The following is a 16538-nucleotide window of genomic DNA, read 5'->3' on the forward strand; positions in this document are numbered from 1 at the left end:
TTTTCTGGGATTTCTCTCGCTTCCTTGTTAGGTCAGCTCAACTACCAGGCAGCCTCTCCAGATGAAGGTGCCCTGGTAAACGCTGCCAGGAACTTCGGCTTTGCCTTCCTCGCCAGGACCCAGAACACCATCACCATCAGTGAGCTGGGCACTGAAAGGACTTATAATGTTCTTGCCATTTTGGACTTCAACAGTGACCGGAAGCGAATGTCTATCATTGGTAAGTCCCCCTCAGAGTCTGTCTATGAATCGCTCATTTAGATATTGCTTGTGCCCATTGTATTGAATGGCACCAGGATAAAGCAGCCAGCAAACAAGCTACTTGGCTCCTGGGAGATTTCTGCAGATTTTTTGAAACTAGTATTGTTTTCTTCATTCTTCACTGTGTTCCCTACTCAAAGGGACAGCCGCAGTATCTCTGAATCTTGCAAATGCTGCTGATATTCTTTTTTAATCTCTCTCTTTTTTTTTTTTTTTTTGAGATGGAGTCTTGCTCTGTCACCCAGGAGTGCAGTGGTGTGATCTCAGGTCACTGAAACCTCCGCCTCCCGGGTTCAAGCGATTCTCCTGCCTCAGCCTCCTGAGTAGCTGGGATTACAGCTGCTGACATTCTTTAACCATGTGGGCTGCCAGATGCTGAATCTGGGGTGGCAGGTGGAACGCTTCTGAAGTAGCAGATGGACATTTGTAGCAGTCTTTTATTTTAAACAACACAAGCTCTTTTATTTTTTGAGCACCTCTGAGTGCTGTCTTCTGTACTTGATGGCAGGGAAGGGAGGGCTCAGCAGGAAAAGATTTCTGAGAAAATCAAGGCTATGCTTATGAATCAAAATCATGCCTGCAATGCAGGCACATAGCAGACCACCAAGTGAAGACGAAAATCACTTCCTACCACTGAACTGCTTTAAATTTGAAGTTTGAAATAATCTCAAACTTACAGAAAAGTTGCAAGAATGGTTTAAAGAACTCTCATACTCTTCCGTATCCAGCAATTGTTAACATTTGCCATATATATATAATTTCATTATATATATATCTATATATACACATACATATATATGTACACACACATACATACAGATTATTGTTTTCTGAGCCATTTGAGAATAAATTGCACTAGAAGGAGCAAGATTACATAATAAAAAAAGAAAATAAAAATATAAAAAAGAGACTAAATTGCAGGCCTAATGTCCTTTCCCCTAAATACTATACTGTATACCATAGTAGGTATTTCCTAAGAATAGGAACACTCACTTATATATACAGTCCAATGATCAGAACCAGAAAATTTAACACAATACAATATTATCTAATCAATAGACTTTTTCAGATTTTACTAGGGAAGTTCATTCTTTGTTTTTCTCATCCAGGATCCAATCCAAGATCACAGGTTACGTTAGGTGATCATGACTCTGAGTCAAGGATGGTTCAATCTCTTTTTGATCTTTCATCCATTGACATTTTTAAAAACCACACACTGGTTATTTTATAGGCTATTCCCCAACTTGGGTTTGTCTGATATTCCCTCATGATTAAAGCTAGGTTACACATTGTTGGCAGGAAGAGTCCGTAAGTGATGCTGTGCTCTTCTTTAAGTATCACATCAGAAGGTGTATATATATATACACACACACACACACGTATATATTTATGTGTATATATGTGTGTATATATACATATATGTATATATGTGTGTATATATACATATACGTGTATATGTGTGTATATACACATGTGTATATATGTGTGTATATACATATATGTGTATATATGTATATATGTATATATGTGTGTGTATATGTGTGTATATATATTTTTTATATATATATATATATATTTTTTTTTTTTTTTTTGAGACTGAGTTTCACTCTTGTTGCCCAGGCTGGAGTGCAATGGTATGATCTCAGCTCACCACAACCTCCACCTCCCAGGTTCAAGCAATTCTCCTGCCTCAGCCTCCTGAGTAGCTGGGATTACAGGCATGCGCCACCACTTCCGGCTAATTTTGTATTTTTTAGTAGAAACAAGGTTTCTCCATGGTGGTCAGGCTAGTCTCCAACTCCTGACCTCAGGTGATCGGCCCACCTTGGCCTCCCAGAGTGCTGGGATTACAGGCATGAGCCACCCTGCCTGGCCAGAAGGTATATATTATTGGTTTGTCTCATTATTGGAGATGTTAACTTTGATCACTTGGTTAAGGTGGTGTCTACAAGCCTTCTCCACTATGACTGAATTTTTAACCAATAAAAATATATAGGTTTAACTGTCTATTACACTCTCCTTAGGCACACTTACTGAATGCTTTCTGTGTCCCTCACACAGATCTAGACTGATTATCATGCTTGCCATCTACCTTGACTTAAAATCTAGTTAGCAATGAGGGATGTATTACAATTATTGCATTAATCAAAAAAACAAAAAAATAAAAAGATCACAAGGAGGGGTGTTGTGGTCCAAGTATTAAAGGCAGTAAGTGTTGTGAGTTCATAGGTAAGAAACTTCCTGTTGGTTGGATGGAGAAAAATTCTATGAAAGAAAGTAACTAGCACATGGCATAGCATATGGTAGGGAATCAGTAAATATTTGTTGGAAGAATAACTAAGGTTATGAAAAACAGAGCTGACTGTGAAGGAATATTTTTATATTTATTTCACTATTATATTCAATGTAGATAATGACTTACCAGTTTTGTTGAAGGCAACACTTTTCTAGAGGAACTGATGGTTTTAAGCTAATAGTGAATTATGAGATAGTAACACTTCAAATTAACTTTGTAAATGTAGTTTTATATTAAGAAATCAAACTTAGCTGGGTGCTGTAGCTCACATCTGTAATCCCAGCACTGTGGGAGGCTGAGGCAGGAGGATTACTTGAGCCCAAGAGTTCAAGACCAGCCTGGATAACATAGTGAGGCCTCCATATCTATAAAAATAAAAATTAGCCAGGCATGGTGGCATGCACCTGTAGTCCCAGCTACTCGGGAGGCTGAGATGGGAGGATTGCAAACCTGGGAGGTCAAGGCTACAGTGAGCCAATATTACACTGCTACACTCCTCCCTGGGCGACAGAGCAAGACCCTGTCTCAAAAAATATATATTAAAAAAATCAAACTTTGTTGTGTTTATTTCCTTCTTTTACTGCCAGTAAGAACCCCAGAAGGCAATATCAGGCTTTACTGTAAAGGTGCTGACACAGTTATTTATGAACGGTTACATCGAATGAATCCTACTAAGCAAGAAACACAGGATGCCCTGGATGTAAGTTCCACTTTTATTCTTTCTGCAAGGGATTCTGATCTTACTCTCTGACGCTGTCTGTTAAGTTTGCATGAAAGCTGTATGTTAACTATTGACCCTCCCTTTGCTTTGGAATAGTTGGGGTGGAAAGAGCAGCAAAGTAGAAATATAGCCATCTGGGTTCCAGTTCTGCCCCTACCGCTGACTTTCTGGGATATCACCGTGGTGCCTTCTCCCAGCATGTGGGTCTTCAGGGTCTATAGGACTGAGGCAGGAGAATGACTTAGCTCTCTTCCAGTGACCTTGAGCAAGCTACACAACCATACTAGGTTGTAGTCTTACTATGTATGTGGCCCCCAAGAACTCCACTAACTTCAAGGTGTAGTGTGAAGGAAGGAAAGCATTCATATGTGGCAGGATGACAGAGCAATGTGTTGGATCATTGACTTTTGATAGCTTTGTTGGTAAAATCACTTTGATCTTAATTACTTCCAAGTCCTTAGGAAGCTGTCTATATGTTTAGTCCCGTGATGTTGCCACTACTCAGAATATCTCTGGATCTTGCACTGTTGTTTGGTACAACAATGGCAGGGAGGCATGGAGGAGATCAGGCAGACCTGGTGTCCCTGCCTCTTTACTAGCTTGTGTCTTTGGAAAAAATGGTAGATATATCATGTGAATCATTAATTCCCCCTGTGAAAGAGGGAAGGGATAATTCCTATCTTGGAGGACCATTGCAAGAGAAAGCATCTTCCATACTGGCTAGCACCTAGGAGGTACTTAATAAAGGTTGGAGATTTTTCCCCTTTGCTTTAAGGATCGATTGAGTTTTAGAACCACCCAAACATCCTTCAGAGAAGAGCCTGATTAATATATTGTCTCCTAGATAGAGTCACATTTTAAGATTATATACTGATGTTGATGCACTTAAAACTGATGAGATCTTATGAGGATATGAACGATGACAATCTAATCAAATAAATGCAGAACCTTCCAAAGAATCTTGAAAGCAAATACTCAACCAGTTGAACCACTTCTGCCATCTTGGCTAGACAAGATGTGACTATAGGCCAGGCGTGGTGTCTCACGCCTATAATCCCAGCACTTTGGGAGGCCAAGGTGGGTGTATCAACTGAGGGTAGGAGTTCAAGACCAGCCTGACCAAACATGGTGAAACCCCGTCTCCACTAAATACAAAAAATTAGCCAGGTGTGGTGGCGGGCACCTGTAATCCCAGCTACTTGGGAGGCTGAGGCAGGAGAATCGCTTGAACCTGGGAGGCAGAGGGTACAGTGAGCCGAGATCATACCATTGCACTCCAGCCTGGGTGACAAGAGCAAAGCTTGGTCTCAAAAAATAAAAAATTTAATTTAATTAAAAAAAAAAGATGTGACTATAAAGTAATGAGATATTTACTTGTTCTTGTTGAAACTGCTTAAAATGTTTAAATCGGGCTGGGCACAGTAGCTTGCACCTGCAATCCCAGCACTTTGGGAGGGTGAGGCGGGCGGATCACAAGGTCAACAAATCGAGACCATCCTGGCCAACATGGTGAAACCTCATCTCTACTAAAAATACAAAAATTAGCTGGGCGCAGTGGCGCGTGCCTGTAGTCCCAGCTACTCAGGAAGCTGAGGCAGGAGTATGGCGTGAATCCGGGAGCCAGAGGTTGCAGTGAGCCGAGATTGCACCACTGCACTCAAGCCTGGGCAACAGAGCAAGACTCCATCTCAAAAAAAAGAAAAAAAGGAAAAAAAAAAAAAAAAAAAAAAAGAAAATGTTCAAATCGTTCACCATTGAAAAATTGCCAGATACTCTTTACCATTAAAAGGTTTGACCTCAGCTTTAATAATGGCTTCTGTATTTTAGAATTGGTTTGAGGGAATCATGCTTGGTGGAGAGTTCATAGGTGATTGGACTCGTATCACAGTTTGTTGGAACAAGTTATAAAGTTGTCAGGTTCATGCTTACGTCATTACACTACAAGGCAGCTCCCTTAGTCTGATATTTTCCTAGTCATTAAGAGAAAAAGAGAAAATCTTTAAGAGAAAAATCATTAAGAGAAAAAGAGAAAGGTAATAGAAGACTTAGAAGAAAGACAAACTTTTCCCTTTGGAAACTAGAAGTACAGTCCTGGACCCTACAGAAGTTTAGAAAAGCAAAGTCTATTATAAAGTGACGTTTAGGCCGGGCGCAGTGGCTCATGCCTATAATCCCAGCATGCTGGAAGGCTGAGTTGGGCAAATCACATAAGCTCATGAGTTCAAGACCAGCATGATGAAACCCTGTCTTTACAAAAAAAGTACAAAAGTTACCAGGCGTTGTGGTGCACACCTGTAGTCCCAGCTACTTGGGAGGCTGAGGTGAGAGGATGACTTCAGCCTGCAAGGCAGAGGTTGCAGTGAGCCAGGATTGCATCACTGCATCCCAGCCTGGATGATAAACCCAAACCTTGTCTCAAAAAAAAAAAAAAAGAAGTGACATTTAATCCCCTCTCTAAAATGTATTTGTACAGAATCCGTCATCTTTAATGGTCTCTTTTTAAATTCTGTTAGTATATTACTTCAAAGTAAAATTTCATACTTGATCCTGAATTACATAAAATTAACTATTCTTTGCATTGGTGGATTTATTTTTTTAAATAAAACAGATCTTTGCAAATGAAACTCTTAGAACCCTATGCCTTTGCTACAAGGAAATTGAAGAAAAAGAATTTGCACAATGGAATAAAAAGTTTATGGCTGCCAGTGTGGCCTCCACCAACCGGGACGAAGCTCTGGATAAAGTATATGAGGAGATTGAAAAAGACTTAATTGTGAGTTTTAGCCTTAATAACTTTTTCTTTGATATTCTAAGCAGAATTGAAATTTTTATTAAGTTTTATTGAATATTTGATCTCATGCTTAAGAGATAATTGCAACTTCAACATTTGACACTGGCACAATGGAAGAAGGTAATTTCTTTTGTTCACCAAAATAGGAGCAGAACAGAAGTTGCCATTATGAGAAACCAAAAGACAAAATACATTAGGAGAGATTCTAATTCAATTCCATAATTTGTATATCACTTATTAAAATTCATTATAATTTTTAAACAATAACGAATCTGCATCTAATACTTATTACATTGGGGGAATTACTGAAACAATTCATATTCTGCAAAATCTTGAAATAAGAAAAATATATTGTTTCTAAAAGTTTTCCAAATTTAATACATAGTTTTCATAGAGTTTAGATCAGTGGAAAATATTCAACAAATAGCTAGTGTTGCAACTGGTTAATGTCAGTGTAAAGGCTGAGGCGGGTGGATCACGAGGTCAGGAGTTTGAGGGCCTGACCAATATGATGAAACCCCTCTCTACTAAAAATACAAAGATTAGCCGGGCGTGGTGGCGGGTGCCCACAAATACACAAGGAAAGTATTTTTAACATCCTTGATTTTGTACTTGCATTTTTATCTTGCTAAATTAAATAGTTCATCCTTTAGGGAAAATGTTTTTAGCTGTGTTGGTTTGCAGTAATTGAGAAACATGGCAGCCTTCCCTGTCAACACTGGCCATTGGCACCAGGAGAGCAGCAACCAGGAAGTATAATTTGCCCTTCTTTTTACAGGTTGGCAACCTGTAATTACAGAAAACTTTTGGTTTATTTGCTAATCCCCCCCCCCTTTTTTTTTAAATATACATTCTAGCTCCTGGGAGCTACAGCTATTGAAGACAAGCTACAGGATGGAGTTCCAGAAACCATTTCAAAACTTGCAAAAGCTGACATTAAGATCTGGGTGCTTACTGGAGACAAAAAGGGTAATTCATTGTGCAGGGAAGCATATCTGTTAATTCACAAATATTTATAGCTGCCGTTTCCTTTGCCCAAGATGACCTCCTCAGACTTTTCATCCTGTACAAACACTGTTTCTTTGGGCGGAAGATGCTTTTTCTGAGAAACTCTCCTCTGTTTTTCCAGCACACCCTTCTGCATCCCTTCCTGGTCCCCCTCAGCAGCAGTTTCTTCCTCATAATTTAGCTCCTGGCCATGTCTTGATGATTATAATTGGTCTTATCTCTCCAGCCAGACATGGGCTCCCGTCCTGAAAGGGCCATCCCTCTTATCCCTGTCCTTCCAGTGCTTTGACATTTGGTGGGTACAGAGTAGAACAATACAAAGTGCTGAACAGTAACTTCGGTTTTCTTGCCAATTTTATTGCTTGGCAATAAAATTGTATACCTAAGGAAAGAACGATTTTAATTTTTTAACTTTAGAACTCAACAAGCACTTGTTTGGTATTGACACTTTACTTTGCAAGCCTTCCACAAGAAATCAAATAACGTCTCTTGCTCTGAAATCGTCAGTGGGTTATACACTCTGCAAAATTACAGGAGGCACAGCCCTGACCTTAAATAAATGCCAAATTGGGTGGTAATTTAAAAGGAAGAAAAAAATCTTCACGTAAGGGTTGGTGGAAATTATTATGCTTCCCTCTGCCCCCCTCCCCCTGCCAATAACAGAGTAATTGAACCATGAACTGAAAGTGTTTAGTAATTTAGTGAACATTGGTTTATTAAATAACCAGTTTATATGTTTGATAATATAGCACATTTTATTTATTGAAAACATTTCAAATTAGACTTTGACTTTCACTTGTTTTCTTATAGAGAACAGCATTTTTTTTCTGCATGTGATTCCTATAGATCGCTATAGAAAAACAGCATATTTGTGTGAATCTGGTTATGTTCATGAACTAAAAATTATCATTACTAGGTAAAATCAATTATTCAGTTCAACAGTAAGAATGAGCCTGGCAAACATGACGAAATCCTGTCTCTAGAAAAAATACAAAAGTATTTTCTATTGGTAGCTTGGTAGCGAGTTGTGTAGTCCCAGCTACTTGGGGGCTGGGGATGGTGCTGAGATGGGAAGATCACTTGAGCCCTAGAGGTTGAGGCTGCAGTGAGCAGATACCGTGTCACTGCACTCCAGTCTAGGCAATGGGAGTGAGATGCTGTCTCAAAAACACAAAATAAACACAGCAGGAATGACATTGACTTAATTTTATTCTATTGTAGAAACTGCTGAAAATATAGGATTTGCTTGTGAACTTCTGACTGAAGACACCACCATCTGCTATGGGGAAGATATTAAGTGAGTAAAAGCCTGCAGTATGAAATTACATAAGAGCTCATCTTTTCAAATGCAAGGCTGTCTGTAGAAGATAGCAGATATGGAGAAATAGGGGCTACGATATGTCACTTGGGGCAGTTTCCTCAAGTTTAAATGAAGCAAGACAACAACAGGCAGTTCCAAGTAATCAAGGTTCAGCCTAAATTTGAGCAGATTTTACTTTTAGGGAAACTTGGGGCCCTTCAGAGGCCACTTTTCTCCATTCCTTCTTAGCTCAGGCCAGGTGCAGTGGCTCATGCCTGTAATCCCAGCCCTTTGGGAGGCTGAGGTGGGTGGATCACCTGAGGTCAGGAGTTCTAGACCAGCCTGGCCAACATGGTGAAACCCCACCTCTACTAAAACTACAAAAATCAGCTGGGTGTGGTGGCTGGCAAGTGTAATCTAGCTACTCGGGAGGCTGAGGCAGGAGGATCACTTGAACCCAGGCAGCAGAGGTTGCAGTGAGCCAAGATCACGCCACTGCACTCCAGCCTGGGTGACAACAGCGAAACTCTCTCATTAAAAAAAAAGTCTTCTCTGTTCACCTACTGGAAAAGGAAGTGAGCCTGTCATATTCCTAGCGAATTAATATGAATTTATAGTCCTGTTTTGCTTTTTCTAGGAACTTTTACTTTTGAAAGGGAAATAGAAGAAAGGAAAAAAAAAGCTTTTGCCCGGAAGGAAATGTGTGGGTGGGTTACATCATGTAGGTCCTCTGTAATCTAGTCTAGGTGGGGCAGGCCTGATAATTCAAATGTCAGCATATGCTGAAACATTTGTTAGCTTTAAATCAGAGTCGCAGCAGACCTGGAAATGTATGATGAAAAAGCCATGTCTTGTTCTGAAGCTATAATACGCTGCACACAGTTACTGCGTTTACTGATGGCCTGACAGTTCCTCAGCTTTTTCCCTACAACACCTCTCTCAGGCCAGCATGAGGTCAGATTAAGCTGTTAACATACACACTTGTGGGGTGTGATAAAGTGATGAGGGAATTGATGGTCAATATTCATCTTATTTCTCATGACGGTGATAAAGTGTTTTCTAGTTGTTCTAGTATATTAGGTGTTCCGTTAAATTAGACAAAATCAGTAGCCTTATGATCTAACTCAGTTCCATTTAGAACTGATTTAGTTTGTGTGCCTGAGTAGAGGCACATTAACCATGCCCCTTAGTGTTTTTAGGTTTTAAAAAAGTAGCAACAGGCGTGGCGGGCGCCTGTAGTCCCAGCTACTCGGGAGGCTGAGGTTGGAGAATGGCGTAAACCCAGGAGGCGGAGCTTGTAGTGAGCCGAGTTCGCGCCACTGCACCCCAGCCTGGGTGACGGAGCAAAGACTCCGTCTCAAAAAAAAAAAAAAAGTAGCAACAGGCTAGGCACGGTGGCTCATGCCTGTAATCCCAGCACACTGGGAGGCTGAGGCGGGTGGATCACGAGGTCAGGAGTTTGAGGGCCTGACCAATATGATGAAACCCCTCTCTACTAAAAATACAAAGATTAGCCGGGCGTGGTGGCGGGTGCCTGTCATCCCAGCTACTCGGGAGACTGAGGCAGGAGAATCGCTTGAACCTGGGAGGCACAGGTTGCAGTGAGCCAAGATCGTGCCACTGCACTCCAGCCCTCCTGGGTGACAGAGCGAGACTCTATCTCAAAAAAAAAAAAAAAAAAAAAAGGTAGCAACAGACAAATAAATGCTTAATGAGTTTACTTTTAGTTCTGGGTTTCAAGTAATTCGGTTAATTACTATATGCAATGATTCTCAGTGGGGAGTGACTCTGCCTTCCAGGGACCCTTTTTGACACTGTCCAGAGACACTTGTTTGTTTCAACTGTGGAGGAGAAGTACTCCTGGCTTCTAATGGGTAGAGGCCAGGGATGCTGCTGAACATCCTCCAGTGCAAGGGATGGCCACATAAAATAAAGGATTATTAGGCCCAGGACATCAAGAGTGCCAAGGCTGAGAAACCTTCTTTGGAAGGAGAAGAACAATGGCTTTTTGCGTGTAATAGTAAGAGTCCTGAGCCAGGAGTTACAAGATAACTGAGTCCTCATTCCATTCTTCCTATCAACTCGCAGCAGGCAAATCACATCACCTTCCTCTGGCTTGATTTCCTTATTTGTAACATGAAGAGATTGGACAAGATATTTAAGGTCCCTTCCACTCCAAAGTTTCATGACTCATTTTTCTATCACATGAAAGTGTTATATGTGGCCTTGTCACATATATCATTTTAACATAAACATTCAATTTGTTGATATAAAGCACTGAGAATTTCTCACAGATATAATTTTGTTTATATGAAAATAAGTTTCTTCCTAATAAACAATAGCCAGTATTCTAATTCAGATCAAGATTGCCTTTCCTTTTTTTTTTTTTAATGAAAAAGACTATTTCTGCCACCCAGGCTGGGGTGCAGTGGTGCAATCTTGTCTCTTTGCAAACTCCACCTCCTGGGTTCAAGTGATCCTCATGCCTCAGCCTCCCAAGTAGCTGGGATTACAGGCACCACCACCATGCCTGGCTAATTTTTGTGTTTTTAGTAGAGACAGAGTTTCACTATGTTGGCCAGCCTGGCTTGGAACTCCTGACCTCAGATGATCTGCCCGCCTCAGCCTCCCAAAGTGCTAGGGTTACAGGTATAAGCCACAGTGCCTGGCCTAAGATTGCCTTTCTTCTGTTGCTGTGTATACATTTTCAACTGTATCTTCCTTTAGCTGTCTTTGAAAAATGGTGAATTACCAACAACATGGTGCCCCCCCATGGTGGACGAATCAAGACTTAGTAAAATTACATGTCACTCAGTTAAAAAAAAAAAAAAAAGGCTGGCTGGACACGGTGGCTCATGCCTGTAATCCCAGCACTGTGGGGGGCTGAGGCGGGCGGATTGTGAGGTCAAGAGATTGAGACCATCCTGGCCAATATGGTGAAACCCTGTCTCTACTAAAAACACAAAAATTAGCCAGGCGTGGTGGCACACACCTGTAGTCCCAGCTACTTGGGTGGCTGAGGCAGGAGAATTGCTTGAACCTGGGAAGCGGATGTTGCAGTGAGCTGAGATCACACCACTGCACTCCAGCCTGGTGACAGAGGGAGACTCTGTCTAAAAAAAAAAAATAATGGGTAAAGCACTTTGAGTAGACATTTTTCCAAAAAGGACATACAAATGGCTGATAAACATGTGAAAGGATGCTCATCATCACTATTAGGGGAAGAGAAATCAAAACCAAAGCAAGATAATACCTCACACCGTTTAGGATGGATACTATCAAAAACAAAACACAATAGAAAATAAGCATTGTTGAAGGAACCTTTGTGTGTTGTTGATGAAATATATAAAATGGTGCAGCCACTATGCAAAACAGTATGGTGATGCTTCAAAAAATTTTAAAAAGGATTACCATATAATTCAACAATCCCACTTCTGGGTATATCCACAAAATAATTGAAAGCAGGATCTCAAAGAGATACATGCACACCCATGTTCATAGCAACACTGTTCACAGTAGCCAAGAGGTGGACACAACCCAGGTGCCCATCATTGTGTGAATGAATAAACAGAATGTGGTGCCTCCACATAATGGAATATATTCAACTTTAAAAAAGAAGGAAATTATGACATGTTATATAGATGAACCTTGAAGACATTATGCTAAGTGAAATAAACCAGTCACAAAAAGACAAATACTGTTTGATTTCACATATATGAGGTATCTAGAGTGCTCAAATTCATTCAAACAGAAAGTAAACTGGAAGTTACCAGGGACTGGAGGGTGAGTGAGATGAGGTGTTATTGTGTAATAGGTATAGAGTTTCAGTTTTTTAAGATGAAAAAGTTCTAGAGATTGGTTGGATAACAAGGTGACTATAGTTAATACTACTAAGCTGTACACTTAAAAATGGCCAAAGCCTGGGATATGGCGAAACCCTATTGCTACAAAAAATAGAAAAATTAGCCAGGCATGATAGCGTGTGCCTATAGTCCCAGCAATTCAGAAGGCTGAGGCAGGAGAATCACTTGAGCCTGGGAGGTCAAGGCTGCAGTGACCCATGATCATGCCACTGCCCTCCAGCCTGGGTGACAGAGTGAGACCCTCTCTCAAAAAAATTATAATGAAAATAAAATAAACAAAAATAGTTAAGATGGTAAACTTTGGTTTTTTTGTCACTTTTTTTTTAAGTCAAAATTATCTCAGAATCAAGGGCCTATTAAACACTTAAATTTGCTTTCCCCTAGTTCTCTTCTCCATGCAAGGATGGAAAACCAGAGGAATAGAGGTGGAGTCTATGCAAAGTTTGCACCTCCTGTGCAGGAACGTTTTTTTCCACCCGGTGGAAACCGTGCGTTAATCATCACTGGTTCTTGGTTGGTATGTATCATTAGTGTATCTGTGCCTTTAACTCAGAAGAAAGAAGTTCTTTTGGGGCCACTTTTAGATGCTTTCACATGTTAACTGCCAACCTAAAAGTCTCTTAGCCTATACATGAAAGTGCGATTTTTCCAAGTTTAAGACTTAATAGTATATGATATATGAAAGGATGTATACCAAAGAGGTCAAAGTGGTTATCTTGGTTTATTAATTAATGGGTATTTTTCATTTTCTTCTTTTTTTTTTTTTTTTTTGTTGTTGTTGTTGTTGTTGAGACGGAGTCTCGCTCTGTCGCCCGGGCTGGAGTGCAGTGGCCGGATCTCAGCTCACTGCAAGCTCCGCCTCCTGGGTTTACGCCATTCTCCTGCCTCAGCCTCCCGTGTAGCTGGGACTACAGGTGCCCGCCACCTCGCCCGGCTAATTTTTTGTATTTTTAGTAGAGACGGGGTTTCACCGTGTTAGCCAGGATGGTCTCGATCTCCTGACCTCGTGATCCGCCCGTCTCGGCCTCCCAAAGTGCTAGGATTACAGGCTTGAGCCACCGCGCCCGGCCTCATTTTCTTCTTTATAGATTGTTGGATTTTCTAAATTTTTGTTGCATATATATTTTATAAGCTGGATGTGGTAGCATGCGCCTGTAGTCCTAGCTACTCTGGAGGCTGAAACAGGAGGGTGGTTTGAGCTTAGGTGTTCAAGGCTGCAGCATGCAATGATCACACTTGTGAATGAATAGCCACTGCACTTCAACCCAGGCTACACAGTAAGACACCATCTCCATTAAAAAAAAATATATATATATAGCCAAGCACGGTGGCTCACGCCTGTACACTCAGCACTTTGGGAGGCCAAGGTGGGCAGATCACAAGGTCAGGAGATGGAGACCATCCTGGCCAACATGGTGAAGCCCTGTCTCTACTAAAATACAAAAAAAAAAAAAAAAAAAATAGCCAGGCGAGGTGGCGCACACCTGTAGTCCCAGCTACTCGGGAGGCTGAGGCAGGGAAATTGCTTGAACCTGGGAGGTGGAGGTTACAGTGAGCCAAGATCGTGCCACTGCATTCCAGCCTGGCAACAGAGACTCCGTCTCAAAAAAATACATATATATATGTGTGTGTGTGTGTGTGTATATATATGTATACACATACATATACATATTTTGATTATAAAATCAAATTTGTTTGTCAAATACAATCAGTGATATAACCCAAAAATTATCCTTCACATAATTTAAATCTTGGGAATGGTACTCCTGGGGTAAAACTAAAATGAATGTAACCTTTTCCCTCTCTGATTTCACAGAATGAAATTCTTCTCGAGAAAAAGACCAAGAGAAGTAAGATTCTGAAGCTGAAGTTCCCAAGAACAGAAGAAGAAAGACGGATGCGGACCCAAAGTAAAAGGAGGCTAGAAGCTAAGAAAGAGCAGCAGCAGAAAAACTTTGTGGACCTGGCCTGCGAGTGCAGCGCAGTCATCTGCTGCCGCGTCACCCCCAAGCAGAAGGCCATGGTGGTGGACCTGGTGAAGAGGTACAAGAAAGCCATTACGCTGGCCATCGGAGATGGGGCCAATGATGTGAACATGATCAAAAGTGAGTCATGCACCGACGGCCAGTGGGGCCCAACGTGCTGGAGAGGAAAAATGGCTGGAATGTGTAGGGGGTGGTTTTTTCTTGGTAGATTTTACAGCTTTAGTTTTCATAGAACAGATGTTTCATAAAGCAACTTAACCATGACAACGCCTGTGACCCTACCCCCAGAAAGCCCATAGCCCATCAGGAGGAAAGAGTATCGCTAACAGGGCTCCTGAAGGATGCTAAGAGGAAGATAAGGTCTATGGAGGGGGGAATTTATCCTTATATTTTTCTTCTTTTACATAGATGTGGTGTATTTTTTCCCCTCTATCCCATATTTCGGGTTTATTAAAAGCCCTGATATTGGCTGGGCACAGTGGCTCACGCCTATAATCCCAGCACTTTGGGAGGCCAAGGTGGGCGGATCACAAGGTCAGGAGTTCGAGACCAGCCTGACAAGATGGTGAAACCCCATCTCTACTAAAAATACAAAAATTAGCCAGGTGTGGTGGTGCACACTTGTAATCCCAGCTACTCGGGAGGCTGAGGCAGGAGAATCACTCGAACCCAGGAGGCGGAGGTTACAGTGAGCTGAGATTGCGCCACTGCACTCCAGCCTGGGCGACAGAGTGAGACTCCATTTCAAAAAAACAAAACAAAACAAAACCCTGATATTTAATAAGTTTTGTAAGACACAAATTGTTGAGCTCTGGTGCTTGCTTTGACAATGTCATTCTCCTTCACCTAAGCATTTCTTTCTGGTACTTTCTTCCTACCTTTGGTAAATCTGTGGGAACTTCATCATTGGGTCACCTGGAGTGAGTTTAGAGTTTTAGCATTGAAGAAAAGCTTCCATGTTTTCTCACCATCCTCCTGACCTCCCTAGAAGGCTGCCTTTTGCTGGATGCTAGAAGTTAAGTCCACACAAGTAAAAGATTGAGTCCTGCCTTGCAGAACTACAGTTGTGCTGGTATTAAAGCTTGCAGAACCACACCCGCGGCCCTCATCTCTATGTCTGAATCCTGTTCCTTTTTCCTCCCTCTGTTACTATAAGGGAGTATCTTGTAATAAAAATACTTAAACTAATGACCTGGATATTCATCCTCATCCTATTGCCAAAATCTGGTGTCACCTCGGGCTTATGCTCAGGTTTCAGTTTTCTCATCGGAAAAGAAAATAATCCCCAATGTCACCTCCAGCTCTGTCGTATTATCACTGAGCTGAAGTATTACCTGACTGTACATAGGTAATTGCATGTTCCTGTGGTGCTTAAATGCATTATATATAACTAGACTTTTCAGTCTATTTTGTGGCTCATGAGTCTCTTTCTTTTCTTAGTCTCCTCCTCCTCCTCGATGTATACTAAGAATATTCCAACTTTATCTTCCTCAACAGGAGTCAGCTGTATGATGTATGTCATCTTGCCTTCTTTACCAGTGCGTATGTCTGTCGTCACTAGCAGTTTAATTCATCCACACGGGGTTTTTTTTTTTTTTTGCATGTGCTTGCCCTACCATGCAAATGGTATTGCTTGCTTGGAATTAGATCTATCTCTTTCCTCCATAGCCAGCCAGCTCTAGTTTATTTTCCATTACGTACCTTTAACATAACTAGCTGTGCCAAAAGGACAAGTCAAACATGATTTTTATTCAGTTAGAAAGTAGTCTTCTAGATAATGGAAGGGGACGGGTTTGCTTTGGAGATTTATCAACTGATTATGTGACTTAGGCTTGAAACATTTTGTTCCTCTGAGTTCAGCAATGAGAGGGATTGCACAAAGTCAACATAGATAATCTTAGAGGGGCTTGTTTTCCTCAAGTTGTTTTAAAATTTTTATTAAGCACTGTTATATGCCAGGTGCATTTAGAAAAAAAAGAAAAAATTAAAAAGGTCTCCCTCTGTGACCCAGGCTGGAGTACAGTGGCACAACCTTGGCTCACTGCAACCTCTACCTCCTGGCCTCAAGCAATCCTCCCATCTCAGCCTCCCAAGTAGCTGGGACTACAGGCATGAGCCACCAGGCCTAGCTAATTTTTATGTTTTTTGTAGAGTGGGGAATTTGCCATGTTGCTCAGGCTGGTCTCGAACTCCTGGGCTCAATCTGCCTGCCTCAGTCTCCCAAAGTGCTGGGATTACAGGCATGAGCCTCCGCACCTTGTCCCAGGTACTTTTATATGTAAGTTGTAGAGCATCCCTTTGGGATAATAATAT

At 41.3% G+C, this 16538-nt stretch overlaps 2 protein-coding genes across 5 annotated transcripts in view; both read left to right on the forward strand.

Moving 5' to 3' along the window:
- ATP8B1 (ATPase phospholipid transporting 8B1) overlaps positions 1-16538 on the forward strand; it is a 160405-nt gene that overhangs the window by 127906 nt on the left and 15961 nt on the right. For all 4 annotated transcript variants that reach the window (XM_050768030.1, XM_050768031.1, XM_050768032.1 and 1 more), the window contains 7 exons: positions 32-220; positions 3145-3257; positions 5887-6051; positions 6927-7038; positions 8299-8374; positions 12625-12757; positions 14057-14345. In XM_050768030.1, coding sequence (XP_050623987.1) covers positions 32-220; positions 3145-3257; positions 5887-6051; positions 6927-7038; positions 8299-8374; positions 12625-12757; positions 14057-14345 — 1077 coding nt within the window. The remainder of the gene's footprint in view (positions 1-31; positions 221-3144; positions 3258-5886; positions 6052-6926; positions 7039-8298; positions 8375-12624; positions 12758-14056; positions 14346-16538) is intronic.
- NARS1 (asparaginyl-tRNA synthetase 1) overlaps positions 1-16538 on the forward strand; it is an 82626-nt gene that overhangs the window by 10073 nt on the left and 56015 nt on the right. The gene's annotated exons all lie outside the window — the stretch shown is intronic.

The sequence above is a fragment of the Macaca thibetana genome, chromosome 18, assembly GCF_024542745.1.
Source record: "Macaca thibetana thibetana isolate TM-01 chromosome 18, ASM2454274v1, whole genome shotgun sequence".
NCBI lineage: Eukaryota > Metazoa > Chordata > Mammalia > Primates > Cercopithecidae > Macaca > Macaca thibetana.